Raw genomic sequence first — 14,976 nt, 5'->3', positions numbered from 1 at the left:
ATGCATCCTCCTCCCCTAAGTAATCATCCCCATCATCATCCTCCTCCTCCTCTTCCTCCAACTCGTCCAGGAGAGGTCCCTGAGCAGACAATGGCTGAATGTCATCAAGGATTCCCTCCACCTCTTCCTCCTCGTCAACATTGGCTGCAGACGCCTGCTCCTTAAGGTGCATCAAAGTTTGCATGAGCAGACGCATAAGTGGGATGCTCATGCTTAGGATGGCGTCGTCTGCTCTTACCAGCCGTGTGCATTCCTCAAAACACTGAAGGACTTTACAGAGGTCTTTCAGCTTCGACCACTGCACACTTGTCAACTCCATGTCTGCTCTCAAAGTGCCTGGCCGTGTATCCTCCCACAAATGCATTATGGCCTGCCTCTGCTCGCACAGCCGCTCCACCATGTGCAGGGTGGAGTTCCACCTTGTTGCAATGTCGATAATGAGGCGGTGGTTGGGAAGGTGGAGCAATCGCTGCAGCTTCTGCATACGAACGGAGTGTACAGGTGACCGGCGGATGTGCGCGCACAGTCTTCGCACCTTATGGAGCAGGGCTGTTAACTCCGGATAATTTTTGAGGAAGCACTGCACCACCAGGTTCAAGGTGTGAGCCAAGCAAGGTATGTGGCTGAGTTTTGAAAGGGCTATGGCTGCCACAAAATTACGGCCGTTATCACTAACTACCTTGCCTGCCTCAAGATGTACACTGCCCAGCCATGACTCAGTTTGTCGCTTCAAGTACTCAGCCAGCACCTCGGCGGTGTGTCTGTCGCCCAAACACATCATCTGCAACACAGCCTGCTGACGCTTTCCACTAGCTGCTCGATAGGGGGACACCTCGTGTGCAACAGTGGCAGCTGCAGATGGAGTGCTCGTACGACTGCGCTCTGTGGACGAGCTTTCGCTTCTGGAGGAGGAGGGTGGAATGCCTACAGCCAACTGTTTCCTATACCGTGGGCTAGGCAGCACTGTCCCACCACCGCTGTCCCCTGTGGACCCTGCATCCACCACATTAACCCAGTGCGCAGTGATGGACACGTAACGGCCCTGGCCATGCCGACTGGACCATGCATCAGTTGTGAGGTGCACCTTTCCACTCACTGACTGCTTGAGTGCATTTGCAATGCGGTCTTTCACATGATGGTGGAGGGCTGGGATGGCTTTGCAAGAGAAGAAGTAGCGACTGGGTAGGTCATAGCGTGGTACTGCATAGGCCATGAGTTCGCGGAAAGCTGCGCTTTCCACCAACCGATAGGGCATCATCTCAAACGAGATTAGTTTGGCAATGTGGGTGTTCAAACCCAGTGTACGCGGATGAGAGACTGAGTACTTTCTTGACCTACTCATAGTGTCTGGGAGGGTGAGCTGGACTTGAGAGCTGCATATGGTGGAAGTAGCGGTGGACAGGGCGGACTGAGAGAGGGTTGATGATGGTGATGGAGTTGGTGTTCTTTCTGATGGCCTAGATTCAGTATTTCGTTGATATAACAGTGGGATTCCCTGACTGCTGTGGCCTTGCAACGACACCTCAACATTTGCTGCTGTGCTAACCGGTGGGCTTACAGTGGGGGAAACAATGTAGCGTTGCTGACTACCTTCTTTGTGATCAGTTGCACATGTGGCACTTGAGGTTTGGTGTTGTGTCCACGCTTGCAAGTGCATGCTGGTTAAATGTCTAAGCATGCAACTGGTATTCAAATTTTTCAGATTTTTCCCTCGGCTAAAGGTCTTTGCGCACTTCTTACAGATAACCTTGGCCTGATCATGAGGATTTTGTTCAAAAAAGTGCCACACTGCACTCTTCCTACTTTGGCAGACATTTTGCGGCCTAGCACGCTGTGATGTTTTGACCCTCTGGACAAGCTGTCCAGCAACTCTTTTGATTTTTGGAACCTGTCTTTGGAGTGCTCCGGGCCTGCCAGATAACAGCTGTTGCGATGTTGATGTCTGCTGTGGATGCTCCTCATCTGAGCTATTGGAAGCAGCACCCTCTTCCCCCAATGGATGCCAATCTGGGTCAACAACTGGGTCATCCATCACCTCCTCTTCAATGTCATGTGCACCTTCCTCTGTGTCACCGTGTATGGTGGTATAGTGTGCGGGAAGGGGCACCTGAGTCTCATCAGGGTCAGAATCTGGCTCTGTACACTGCGAGGACAATGTTTTGCTCTGAGTGAATGTACCAGCAGAATCATCTATCAGCGGCTGTGCATCAGTGCACTCCATGTCAGATTCATCTTGGCATGGGTAATTCACCATTTCACTTGATAATCCAGGCATGGTATGTGAAAACAGCTCCATGGAGTAATCAGTAGTATGGCCTGCGTCATCCTTCAATCTTGGTTGTGGTGAAGGACACAAGGAAAGGTGTGGTTCATGAACATGAGCCTCCAATGACGACTCAGTGCTTTTACTTTTTACAACTTCAGAAGAAGAGGCGATAGAGCTGGAGGCTGAGTCAGCAATGTAAGACAAAACTTTTTCCTGATGCTCTGGCGTTAAAAGCGGTTTACCAACTCCTAGAAAACTAAGCCTTATGGAGCCAGACGATGACGCAGGCTCAACACCTCCTGCATTCGGTCCTATTTTGCTTTTGCCACTACCATCAGATCCACCACCAACACCATCATTACCAGCTGCCAACCCCCACCCAATTCCACGGCCTCTTCCACCAACCTTCCTCATTTTTGGTAGAAATGTAGACAAAATCCTACAAACTACACTCACTGGCCACTTTATTAGGTACACCTGTCCAACTGTGTGTTAAGACTTAATTTCTAATCAGCCAATCACATGGCGGCAACTCAGTGCATTTAGGCATGTAGACATGGTCAAGACAATCTCCTGCAGTTCAAACCGAGCATCAGTATGGGGAAGAAAGGTGATTTGAGTGCCTTTGAACGTGGCATGATTGTTGGTGCCAGAAGGGCTGGTCTGAGTATTTCAGAAACTGCTGATCTACTGGGATTTTCACGCACAACCCATCTCTAGGGTTTACAGAGAATGGTCCGAAAAAGAAAAAAAATCCAGTGAGCGGCAGTTCTGTGGCCGGAAATGCCTTGTTGATGCCAGAGGTCAGAGGAGAATGGGCATACTGGTTCGAGCTGATAGAAAGGCAACAGTGACTCAAATTGCCACCCGTTACAACCAAGGTAGGCAGAAGAGCATCTCTGAACGCACAGTGCGTCGAACTTTGAGGCAGATGGGCTACAGCAGCAGAAGACCACACTGGGTACCACTCCTCTCAGCTAAGAACAGGCATCTGATGGCTACTTTCAGCAGGATAATGCGCCATGTCATAAAGCTCGAATCATCTCAGATTGGTTTCTTGAACATGACAATGAGTTCACTGTACTCAAATGGCCTCCTCAGTCACCAGATCTCAATCCAATAGAGCATCTTTGGGATGTGGTGGAACGGGAGATTCGCATCAGGGATGTGCAGCCGACAAATCTGCGCCAACTGTGTGATGCCATCATGTCAATATGGTCCAAAATCTCTGAGGAATGCTTCCAGCACCTTGTTGAATCTCTGCCACGAAGAATTGAGGCAGTTCTGAAGGCAAAAGGGGGTCCAACCCGTTACTAGCATGGTGTACCTAATAAAGTGGCCAGTGAGTGTATATAGTAATGTAAAACAAGGTACAAGGTGTCTATAGGACAGGGGAGATTTAGATTTTCTGCAGACACTTGTGAACACTGGACACTTGGATTGTGTGAGGCCCACTGAATATCACAGCGCTATGTCACAGGCTCGATGGCACAGGTGTGAAAAAAGTGACTACAGGATAAGGGAGATTTTGAATTTCTGGGAGATTTTGAATTTCTGCAGACACTTGTGGACACTGGACACTTGGATTGTGTGAGGCCCACTGAATATCACAGCGCTATGTCACAGGCTCGATGGCACAGGTGTGAAAAAAGTGACTACAGGATAAGGGAGATTTAGATTTTCTGCAGACACTTGTGGACACTGGACACTTGGATTGTGTGAGGCCCACTGAATATCACAGCGCTATGTCACAGGCTCGATGCAGCAGGTGTGAAAAAAGTGACTACAGGATAAGGGAGATTTTGAATTTCTGCAGACACTTGAGGACACTGGACACTTGGATTGTGTGAGGCCCACTGAATATCACAGTGCTATGTTACAGGCTCGATGGCACAGGTGTGAAAAAAGTGACTACAGGATAAGGGAGATTTTGAATTTCTGGGAGATTTTGAATTTCTGCACACACTTGTGGACACTGGACACTTGGATTGTGTGAGGCCCACTGAATATCACAGCGCTATGTCACAGGCTCGATGCAGCAGGTGTGAAAAAAGTGACTACAGGATAAGGGAGATTTTGAATTTCTGCAGACACTTGTGGACACTGGACACTTGGATTGTGTGAGGCCCACTGAATATCACAGCGCTATGTCACAGGCTCGATGGCACAGGTGTGAAAAAAGTGACTACAGGATAAGGGAGATTTTGAATTTCTGGGAGATTTTGAATTTCTGCAGACACTGGACACTTTTGGATTGTGTGAGGCCCAATGAATATCAGAGCGCTATGTCACAGGCTCGATGGCACAGGTGTGAAAAAAGTGACTACAGGATAAGGGAGATTTTGAATTTCTGCAGACACTTGTGGACACTGGACACTTTTGGATTGTGTGAGGCCCAATGAATATCAGAGCGCTATGTCACAGGCTCGATGCAGCAGGTGTGAAAAAAGTGACTACAGGATAAGGGAGATTTTGAATTTCTGCAGACACTGAACACTTTTGGATTGTGTGAGGCCCACTGAATATCAGAGCGCTATGTCACAGGCTCGATGGCACAGGTGTGAAAAAAGTGAATTGTAGAATTGGGCAGAATAGGAATCTCCCTAGAGTGTAGGTCTGTAAGAACGGAATAAGTCCTCCACTTATCCTTCCACAGTGACACACAGCTTCACTGTGGCTGTGATAACAGCCGTTACACGGTACTGTGTGAGCAGCGTACACCGCTGTATGGTGTGAATAAATGCACGCTCAGTACCTTAGCAGGACAAAAAAAAAATTGGGATTGCTTTTAAAAAAGCAGTTTGCAGAGCAGTGGGGAAACAGCAATGCAGCTGTCAGGAAGCCTTAGAAGGCAGCCTAACAACCAACACCGCTGATCCACCACAATATAGCCTCCCCTTGCACTGCACACACAGTGACTGGTGTGTTGCACAGGCAAAATCGCTAGCAGCAGAAGCAGTTTTTTGTCTTCCCTGCCTAACGCTCTCCCTACAGAATCAGCAACCTCTCCCTATGCTAAGATCGGCAGAAGTAAGATGGCGGTCGGCGTGCACGCCCTTTTATAACCCCTGTGACGCCCACCAAAGCAAGCCAATCACTTGCATGCCCTTCTGAAAGATGGTGGCGACCCCTGCCTATGTCATCACGTTGTGTACATAAAAATCCCCTTAAAACACAATTTTATTAATGATCATAAAAACACACCTTCCCAGTGACGTTGAAAAAATGTCAAAAAATAAACCTAGTATAAGGTGCTGCATAGCCCTACATTAAGGCCTAACTGATACCTTCCTATCCGTGGAGGTTGGCACCCTAATAGTACGATATTGGCGCCCCCACTCAACGAGGACTATCCCTCACTTCCCTAGTGATCCCTAGTATCACAGAGGGGAAAACAATTTCCAAGATAGAACAGTAATGAAAAGATCAGAATGCCCTAGGACTTATGCAGACCAAACAGATACAGCAATAAAAACATTTACCACATCATGATATCATGTGACCCACAAAGATAGCAGCTATTCTCACTTGGAGAGATAAACATCCTCAAATACAATCAGCAATTAATAAAAAGGTCACTTATCATGTCTCATGGGGGACCCTCAACGCGTTTCCCCGCCGTAGCGGTTCATCAGGAGGAATAGTCCTATCAAAGATATTGTTGCTGCTTCATGCCTGATACCTTCAATAATAGTGGCACCAGAAGTCTAGGAAACCGGATTTAAATAACCGGTGTGATTATTTTGCATACCACCCACTATCCGGCAGTCCAATCGGTGTGAAGATGCAAATAACTAAAAGCCAGGTGTGCAGCAAAAAATGTCATATACCTGAGAGCCCGCCGCTGCATTCGAAATTCAAAGCGGAAGGAGGGGTCATTAGCGTGCGTTCCACCGTGGGGCGTATCCAATATGGCGCCCATACTTCCGGTCGCGCAACCCCCTCAGCGGGTTGTAGCCTCCGGAACCATCCTGTGCGGGCAGAGCGGAGGGGAATCAAAGATGGGATGAATGAATGCATCTCATATGCCTGTTTTTTATGACCTTTGATTCTCTGGTTGGTTGAACTTGCCCTTTTTTCTGTTATAGGGGGTTATGATAAGGGGTTCTATATGTCTGGCATATTGGATGATGCCTGTATGGCATGGACCACATTGTATGGTTGATTTGATTTATCGCATAGCAATATGCATATTTTTATTTTTCTACATTCCTTGAATTTCTGATGTGCAGCATTATGCCGAATATGAGGACATTGGTACTACTAGATTTATTGGGGTCATCCTTACTGTGATAAATCTGTGGGACATTGTATTGCGGGCAGACTCTTTATTTCCTGGCGATTTCATGTGAGGCGCTCTGTTTGTTTACATCATTGAGTAGGGAGAAAACATGTGATCGAAAGGTCCGGCCCACATTGGTGATGCGCCCATTGCTGGTTACTATGGGCGTGTCCGGGAGCAAAGGGGAAACATGTGACCGGAAGTGCCGGCACCATCTTTGATTCCCCTCCGCTCTGCCCGCACAGGATGGTTCCGGAGGCTACAACCCGCTGAGGGGGTTGCGCGACCGGAAGTATGGGCGCCATATTGGATACGCCCCACGGTGGAACGCACGCTAATGACCCCTCCTTCCGCTTTGAATTTCGAATGCAGCGGCGGGCTCTCAGGTATATGACATTTTTTGCTGCACACCTGGCTTTTAGTTATTTGCATCTTCACACCGATTGGACTGCCGGATAGTGGGTGGTATGCAAAATAATCACACCGGTTATTTAAATCCGGTTTCCTAGACTTCTGGTGCCACTATTATTGAAGGTATCAGGCATGAAGCAGCAACAATATCTTTGATAGGACTATTCCTCCTGATGAACCGCTACGGCGGGGAAACGCGTTGAGGGTCCCCCATGAGACATGATAAGTGACCTTTTTATTAATTGCTGATTGTATTTGAGGATGTTTATCTCTCCAAGTGAGAATAGCTGCTATCTTTGTGGGTCACATGATATCATGATGTGGTAAATGTTTTTATTGCTGTATCTGTTTGGTCTGCATAAGTCCTAGGGCATTCTGATCTTTTCATTACTGTTCTATCTTGGAAATTGTTTTCCCCTCTGTGATACTAGGGATCACTAGGGAAGTGAGGGATAGTCCTCGTTGAGTGGGGGCGCCAATATCGTACTATTAGGGTGCCAACCTCCACGGATAGGAAGGTATCAGTTAGGCCTTAATGTAGGGCTATGCAGCACCTTATACTAGGTTTATTTTTTGACATTTTTTCAACGTCACTGGGAAGGTGTGTTTTTATGATCATTAATAAAATTGTGTTTTAAGGGGATTTTTATGTACACTAAGTCTTTTCCAATCTCCATGAATTAGTGATTTTTTCTGGTTTAAGTTTGTTCTGATATGGCCAGTTTCTTATCAACCCCAATTAATACTGAGCTTTGGGCACAGGATGCCAACCAGGTGTTTTCTACAAATCCATTACTTGATAATTCTGATAGCCCCTCTCTTAAAACTTTATTTAAAGACCTCTATCATGCCTACAAGGAAAATATAAAATCCTGGTGGGAGATAAGGGGGTTGGAAAGTTACATTAAAAATAAAATTGTACCCAAGGGCTTACGTATTAATATACAGCCCTCTCCCCGAACGGCCAATCCTGAGTTTCTTGCTAATTGGATTAAAGAGTCTGTTGAGTCCTCTACTCGTTTTATGTTACTTCTCCTAACCGAGGAGAAAAGGTTGTTTGAGGAATCTACCAAAAAGTTAAATGATCTAATTGAAAAGGCAAAAAAATTTAAAACTGATCCTGATTTTGTACGAAGGGAGGATATTCTTCAAACATCAGTCGAGAAATTTCAGACCAATCTTAAGGATCGTAAACACTTACAATTTACACGTGACTGACTGACTTTAAAGAGAACAGGGCCTACGGATATCAAGTGGTGAATCAAACTGAGGTATCTTCCTCAGATATTGATACATCTGACACTGAACGAGTAGATAACTCAAACAGTCTCCGGGGAAGAAGTGGACACAATAGGTCGAGATGGCGTCCATCAAGAAATCAGCACAGACAAAGGGATATGGGGGGAGGAAGGGGTGTACAACATTCCTCCTCGGGATCATCATCCTCTGTATCACAATCTTTTTTGGACAGAGGTCCAACAGTAGGATACGACCTGAGGAGAAAAATGTAATTGATCAGGGGCAAATTATCAATTTGTCATCATATGAATTGTCTAAAGATGAATATTGTGTGTTGCAGAAGGGTCTTAATTTTGTACCAACTAATACATTTAACTGCTTTAATTGGGTCAAAGATCTGAACTTATTTTGTCGCAATCTGAAATGGAAACTTTTCTTTAAGCAGCATGACCGTGAACAGTGTCTCCAATTGGGTTTAGCTGAAGAAGACATAGAGGGCCTGGAAGCTCTGACTAGTCTCCTAAGGGAGAACGAGCAACCACGGGGTTTGGGCCCCTTCACTACCCTGAAAAATAGGAGCACCAGGATGCCACCTAATAATGAGGTTTTGAGCATTGATATTTTTACCAAGATGGTGGAGGAGGATCTCCGTAAAATTTCAAGTATAAATCAGAGTCATCCATCTAATCTTTCTCGTTTTGAAGAGTTGGCTCTTGAGGGACTTGAAAAAAATGCCAGAATAATTATTAAGGCCTCGGATAAGGGGGGTAACCTGGTGCTTCTGGATCATAATAAATATAGGGCAATGTGCTATGCGCTCCTGAATCATGAGGACACATATGAGGTCCTACGGGATAATCCAACATCTGGATACAAAAATGAGTTATTATCCATTCTAAGTGAAGCTAAAGAGAATAGGGTGATTTCGGATAATGAATTTCGGTTTTTATTTCCGAATTCTCCCACAATAGCAACTTTTTATGCATTACCAAAGGTTCATAAGGGGTTTGAACCACTTAAAGGTCGCCCTATAGTTTCTGGAATAGACTCGCTCACTCAGAATAGTGGTGTATATCTGGATAAAGTCCTAAGACCATTTGTGACCACATTACCGTCCTATATACGTGACACATCACATTTGTTGAACCTGCTGGAGGGTGTTGTTCTGGAGGAAAACACCCTGCTGGCGTCTATTGATGTGGAGGCACTGTATAGTTGTATTCCACATGAGTGGGGCTTGAAGGCGGTTACCCATTTTCTACAAATGAGAGCAGTTGAGTGTCAAACACATAATTGTTTCATTAAAAAATTGTTGGGATTTGTCCTCACCAGGAATTACTTCCTCTTCGATTGTAAGTACTTCCACCAGCTCAGGGGGACTGCGATGGGGAGCCCCTGTGCCCCCACGTATGCTAATATCTTCCTGGGCTGGTGGGAGGAAACCCACATTTTTGGGGGGGAAGAGGAGTGGTGGACTCCGTTTATCAATCTATGGGCCAGATATATCGATGACATTCTGATATTCTGGTCTGGCCCTGAGTCAGATTTTCTTCGTTTTATTGAATGTATCAATGGGAATATAGTGGGACTTAGATTTACCTCAGAGTGTCACACCACAAGTATTAACTTCCTGGATTTGACGATTTCAAAGAATGATGATGGAAGGATTAGTACGTGTACCTATCGGAAGCCTACTGCAACAAATAGTCTGTTGAGATGGACAAGCCATCACCCGGAACCTTTGAGGAGGGGGATACCCAAAGGGCAGTTCCTTAGGGTTCGAAGGAACTGCACGGAGTTGAGTGTCTATAGAAAACAAGCCAATGACCTATATAATAGATTTAGAAACAGGGGTTATCCCCCACGTTTCTTGAATGGGCCATGGCATGAAGCATTCATAGCGGATAGGCCCTCTCTCCTCCAGTCAAAAAAAGAAGATACTGTCAGGGACACTGTTGTCAGACTTATTGGCACGTATGATGGTCAGTCAGACAGGGTGTACCATGTTCTTAAAAAGCACTGGGGGATACTCTTAGCTGACCCGAACTTGAAGGGGCTGGTACCATCTAAACCCTCTATTACATATAGAAAAGGGAGATCTATAGGGGATCGGCTTGTGCACAGCCTCTACCAAAGACCCAAGGGAACGGGTACATGGTTAGATAGAAAACCTTTGGGCTTCTTCAAGTGTGGGGACTGTACTAAATGCAAATATATGCTTCAATGTAAAACCTTTATGAGTTCACACAATGGTAAGACCTTTTATCTGAGGGATTTTGGAAACTGTAAATCAACAGGTCTGGTCTATAAGGCCACGTGTACCTGCCCATTGGATTATGTGGGAAAAACCACTAGAGAATTAAGGGTGAGGGTGGGTGAACACCTGGGGGATATCAGAAATAAACGTGATACCCCTGTCGCCAGACACATCAATGGTATACATCAGGGTCGAATGGGTGACATCACTTTTAATATGATAGAATTAATCAAACCAAGGGCTAGGGGAGGTAATCTGGACAATTTAATTCTGAGACGGGAGTGTGAATGGATGTTCAGACTGCAATCGGTCTTCCCTAATGGGATGAATGAATGCATCTCATATGCCTGTTTTTTATGACCTTTGATTCTCTGGTTGGTTGAACTTGCCCTTTTTTCTGTTATAGGGGGTTATGATAAGGGGTTCTATATGTCTGGCATATTGGATGATGCCTGTATGGCATGGACCACATTGTATGGTTGATTTGATTTATCGCATAGCAATATGCATATTTTTATTTTTCTACATTCCTTGAATTTCTGATGTGCAGCATTATGCCGAATATGAGGACATTGGTACTACTAGATTTATTGGGGTCATCCTTACTGTGATAAATCTGTGGGACATTGTATTGCGGGCAGACTCTTTATTTCCTGGCGATTTCATGTGAGGCGCTCTGTTTGTTTACATCATTGAGTAGGGAGAAAACATGTGATCGAAAGGTCCGGCCCACATTGGTGATGCGCCCATTGCTGGTTACTATGGGCGTGTCCGGGAGCAAAGGGGAAACATGTGACCGGAAGTGCCGGCGCCATCTTTGATTCCCCTCCGCTCTGCCCGCACAGGATGGTTCCGGAGGCTACAACCCGCTGAGGGGGTTGCGCGACCGGAAGTATGGGCGCCATATTGGATACGCCCCACGGTGGAACGCACGCTAATGACCCCTCCTTCCGCTTTGAATTTCGAATGCAGCGGCGGGCTCTCAGGTATATGACATTTTTTGCTGCACACCTGGCTTTTAGTTATTTGCATCTTCACACCGATTGGACTGCCGGATAGTGGGTGGTATGCAAAATAATCACACCGGTTATTTAAATCCGGTTTCCTAGACTTCTGGTGCCACTATTATTGAAGGTATCAGGCATGAAGCAGCAACAATATCTTTGATAGGACTATTCCTCCTGATGAACCGCTACGGCGGGGAAACGCGTTGAGGGTCCCCCATGAGACATAAGTGACCTTTTTATTAATTGCTGATTGTATTTGAGGATGTTTATCTCTCCAAGTGAGAATAGCTGCTATCTTTGTGGGTCACATGATATCATGATGTGGTAAATGTTTTTATTGCTGTATCTGTTTGGTCTGCATAAGTCCTAGGGCATTCTGATCTTTTCATTACTGTTCTATCTTGGAAATTGTTTTCCCCTCTGTGATACTAGGGATCACTAGGGAAGTGAGGGATAGTCCTCGTTGAGTGGGGGCGCCAATATCGTACTATTAGGGTGCCAACCTCCACGGATAGGAAGGTATCAGTTAGGCCTTAATGTAGGGCTATGCAGCACCTTATACTAGGTTTATTTTTTGACATTTTTTCAACGTCACTGGGAAGGTGTGTTTTTATGATCATTAATAAAATTGTGTTTTAAGGGGATTTTTATGTACACTAAGTCTTTTCCAATCTCCATGAATTAGTGATTTTTTCTATGTCATCACGTTGCCCACAGTGTCCGTGGATCCTGATTGGCTGAAAAAGAGCGCTAAACAAACTTTTGAAACGCGACTTTGGCGCGTAAGTCGCCGACCTCGTGGCCGACCTCATCCTAGGGTCGGGTTTCATTTCATGAAACCCGACTTTGCCAAAAGTCGGCGACTTTTGAAATTGTTCGACCCGTTTCGCTCAACTCTAGCTGTGACATTTAGCGGAGGGCACGATGACATAGTCAGTGTGCGCCCTCTGCTAACGTCACTGCACAGGACCCGGGAGACAGCGATGGGAACGGTAAATATAGCCAGTGCCGGGTGCCTGAGCCAGCAGCTACACCGGCACCTGGCCCCCAGCGACGGAGAGGTGAGTATGTTTGTTTTTTTTGTTTCTTTTTTTTTTAAATAGCAGCATATGGGGGGGGGGGGTATTTGTGTATGGAGCATCTATTTGGGCCACCATTAACCCTTGTGCAGCATATGGGGGGTATTTGTGTATGGAGCATCTACTTGGGCCACCATTAACCCTTGTGCAGCATATGGAGGGTATTTGTGTATGGAGCATCTACTTGGGCCACCATTAACCTTTGTGCAGCATATTGGGGGTATTTATATATGGAGCTCCTACTTGTCGGCTTATACACGAGTATATATGGTATATGAAAAATTAAACTGTAAAATCATGTCAAAAAACATCCATCGCCCTGTCTGATCACACTATTAGCAGAGGGAATATGCCAGCATCTACAGAGCTAGACATAAATTGCTGTTTCACATTCTGCTTTTCTTTCCTTACTAGACCATCAGCTAAAAGCATTACGGATACCAGAGAGGTCCAGGTGTCAGAATTTCTGGATATTGAGGAAAATGTCTGGTCCCCTAGATTTGGCCTGAAGGGAAAAATTGATGTTACGGCCAAAGTGAAAATACACCAGAAATCCAAACTAATTAAAATTATGCCGCTCGAGCTCAAGACTGGTAAAGAATCAAACTCCATAGAGCACAGGAGTCAGGTAAGTGAACAAAATTAGGCAGCTGGTCCCCCATGGTTATCAACTCTTAAGGGTTTTTACACATAGCGATATCGCTAAAGCATCACCGATTTGTTGACGCAGCAGCAATATCGCTATGTGTGATACTTACCTCCGACCGGCTCACCCGCTGTCCATCTTTGATCGCGCAGCTCCATTTCTCGTCGGGCGCTTCCTGCTGGCGCCGACAAGCGACGCGAGGACGTCAGGATCACCGCGTCTGAAAGGTAAGTAACGACCGCTAGATTGCTGCTGCATCGCTGTGAGATCTGCCTATGTGGCAGCTCACTAGCGACCATTTAGCGATGCACCAGCGATCCTGACCGGGTCGTATCGTTGTCGGGATCGCTGGTGCATCGCTAAATGTAAAGGGTCCTTTACCCTAAATTTTAATCAATCTGTTTATGTGCACACATTCAAGATTTGCAGCAGATGCAAATCCTGATGTGTTGGCGGAAAAAAAAACTTTTCTGCATTGCTTTTTTTTTTTTTCTCTCATTCTTTTATGTTGCTTATTTTTCCCCACTTATTGATATGGGTGAAATCTGCTGCAAAAATGTTGCAAGAATTGACCTTCTGCAGATATAAATCTGCAGTGAAAAAATAACCAACGTGCACCTAAGACTTCAGGAATCTCATTTACTTTGTTGGTACTGGTAAAGAAATGCTTCAGCACTACCGGGTCTATCACGGGCCTTGAGAGATGGAGCGTCAAAGTAAAGTGGTGTGCTTTAATATCAAAGGTGTTGTCCGGTTTTAGAGTGGTTGCAAACTCGCAGTTTATGTGACTACAGACTTGTTAATCTTCACGTTGCTCGCACCATACTCTTGGAGCTGATGGTCATGTGGCTGTAAGTGTGAGATTTGCATATTTCTGGCCACATTCCTACTAGACTATCCGACCTCGCTCAATACACTTCAGGCCCGGATTGGTAATATAACCAACCGGGCATTTTCCCGCTGGGCCGCTGTCATGTGGGCCGCGGGCGGCAGCGCCTGCTCATCTGGCCGCTTGCCAGCTGATGCGGCCACTGGCCTCGCTGTTCCTCCTGCCGCCGGCCCTCTGCGGGCACGGCGGTTATAGTTTCCAACCCTCCCGCACTGCAGGGAGATAAGCCACCACGCACCCCATCCTCGCCGTAGCATGAGACGTCTCCCCCCCCCCCGCAGCCACTCACAGCGTCTCTTGCCTGCTCTCTTCTCTGTTCACAGGACCTGTGATGAGGTCACAGGAGGGGAGGAGTCAGGGGTCACAAAATAGGCTAGGGACCTGACCTACAGCTGATGTACGCCCCACATGGGTAAGCGTGGTTACCATAGCACCTTCTTTATTCATTTGCACTAAGCACTTTAACTCTTACCATACATTTTTGTGTTTTGCACAGTATCCACATGATGGCATGTTGTCTTGTATCCCATTATTAGGGTTTAGACTAAGGGAACTGTGACATAAAAATCTCTTAATGAGTTTAACATTGTGCTAAGGGGTTTTTTGGTCGCATTGGGGACCAAGGTGTTATATTTTCACTGACGCTGTTGTCTGTCCTTTTTTGTGTCATCTCTGCCACCTGATCATATTATTGTATTTTCTTATGTACATGTTTCAATAAAAATTGTATACATTTTTTCACTAATATTACTTGTTTGAGTCTGAATGTTGGGCATTATACTCCAGAGTTCGATATAGGTTTAAAAGATATTATATAGTCACCATGTGACTAGTGGGCCTGTGTAACTTCATATGCCAGGGCTGAATTTTAGTCCCAGTCCGGCCCTGATACACTTGCAT

General features: G+C 45.9%; 1 protein-coding gene across 2 annotated transcripts in view; it reads left to right on the top strand.

The window, feature by feature from the left end:
- DNA2 (DNA replication helicase/nuclease 2) overlaps positions 1-14,976 on the top strand; it is an 89,082-nt gene that overhangs the window by 14,716 nt on the left and 59,390 nt on the right. For both annotated transcript variants that reach the window (XM_073548144.1, XM_073548145.1), the window contains exon 6: positions 12,956-13,169. In XM_073548144.1, coding sequence (XP_073404245.1) covers positions 12,956-13,169 — 214 coding nt within the window. The remainder of the gene's footprint in view (positions 1-12,955; positions 13,170-14,976) is intronic.

The sequence above is a fragment of the Dendrobates tinctorius genome, unplaced genomic scaffold (assembly GCF_039654945.1).
Source record: "Dendrobates tinctorius isolate UK_male_01 unplaced genomic scaffold, ASM3965494v1 ptg000156l, whole genome shotgun sequence".
NCBI lineage: Eukaryota > Metazoa > Chordata > Amphibia > Anura > Dendrobatidae > Dendrobates > Dendrobates tinctorius.
Note: the sequence above shows the minus strand (reverse complement) of the source record. Positions and strands in the feature narration are given on the sequence as shown.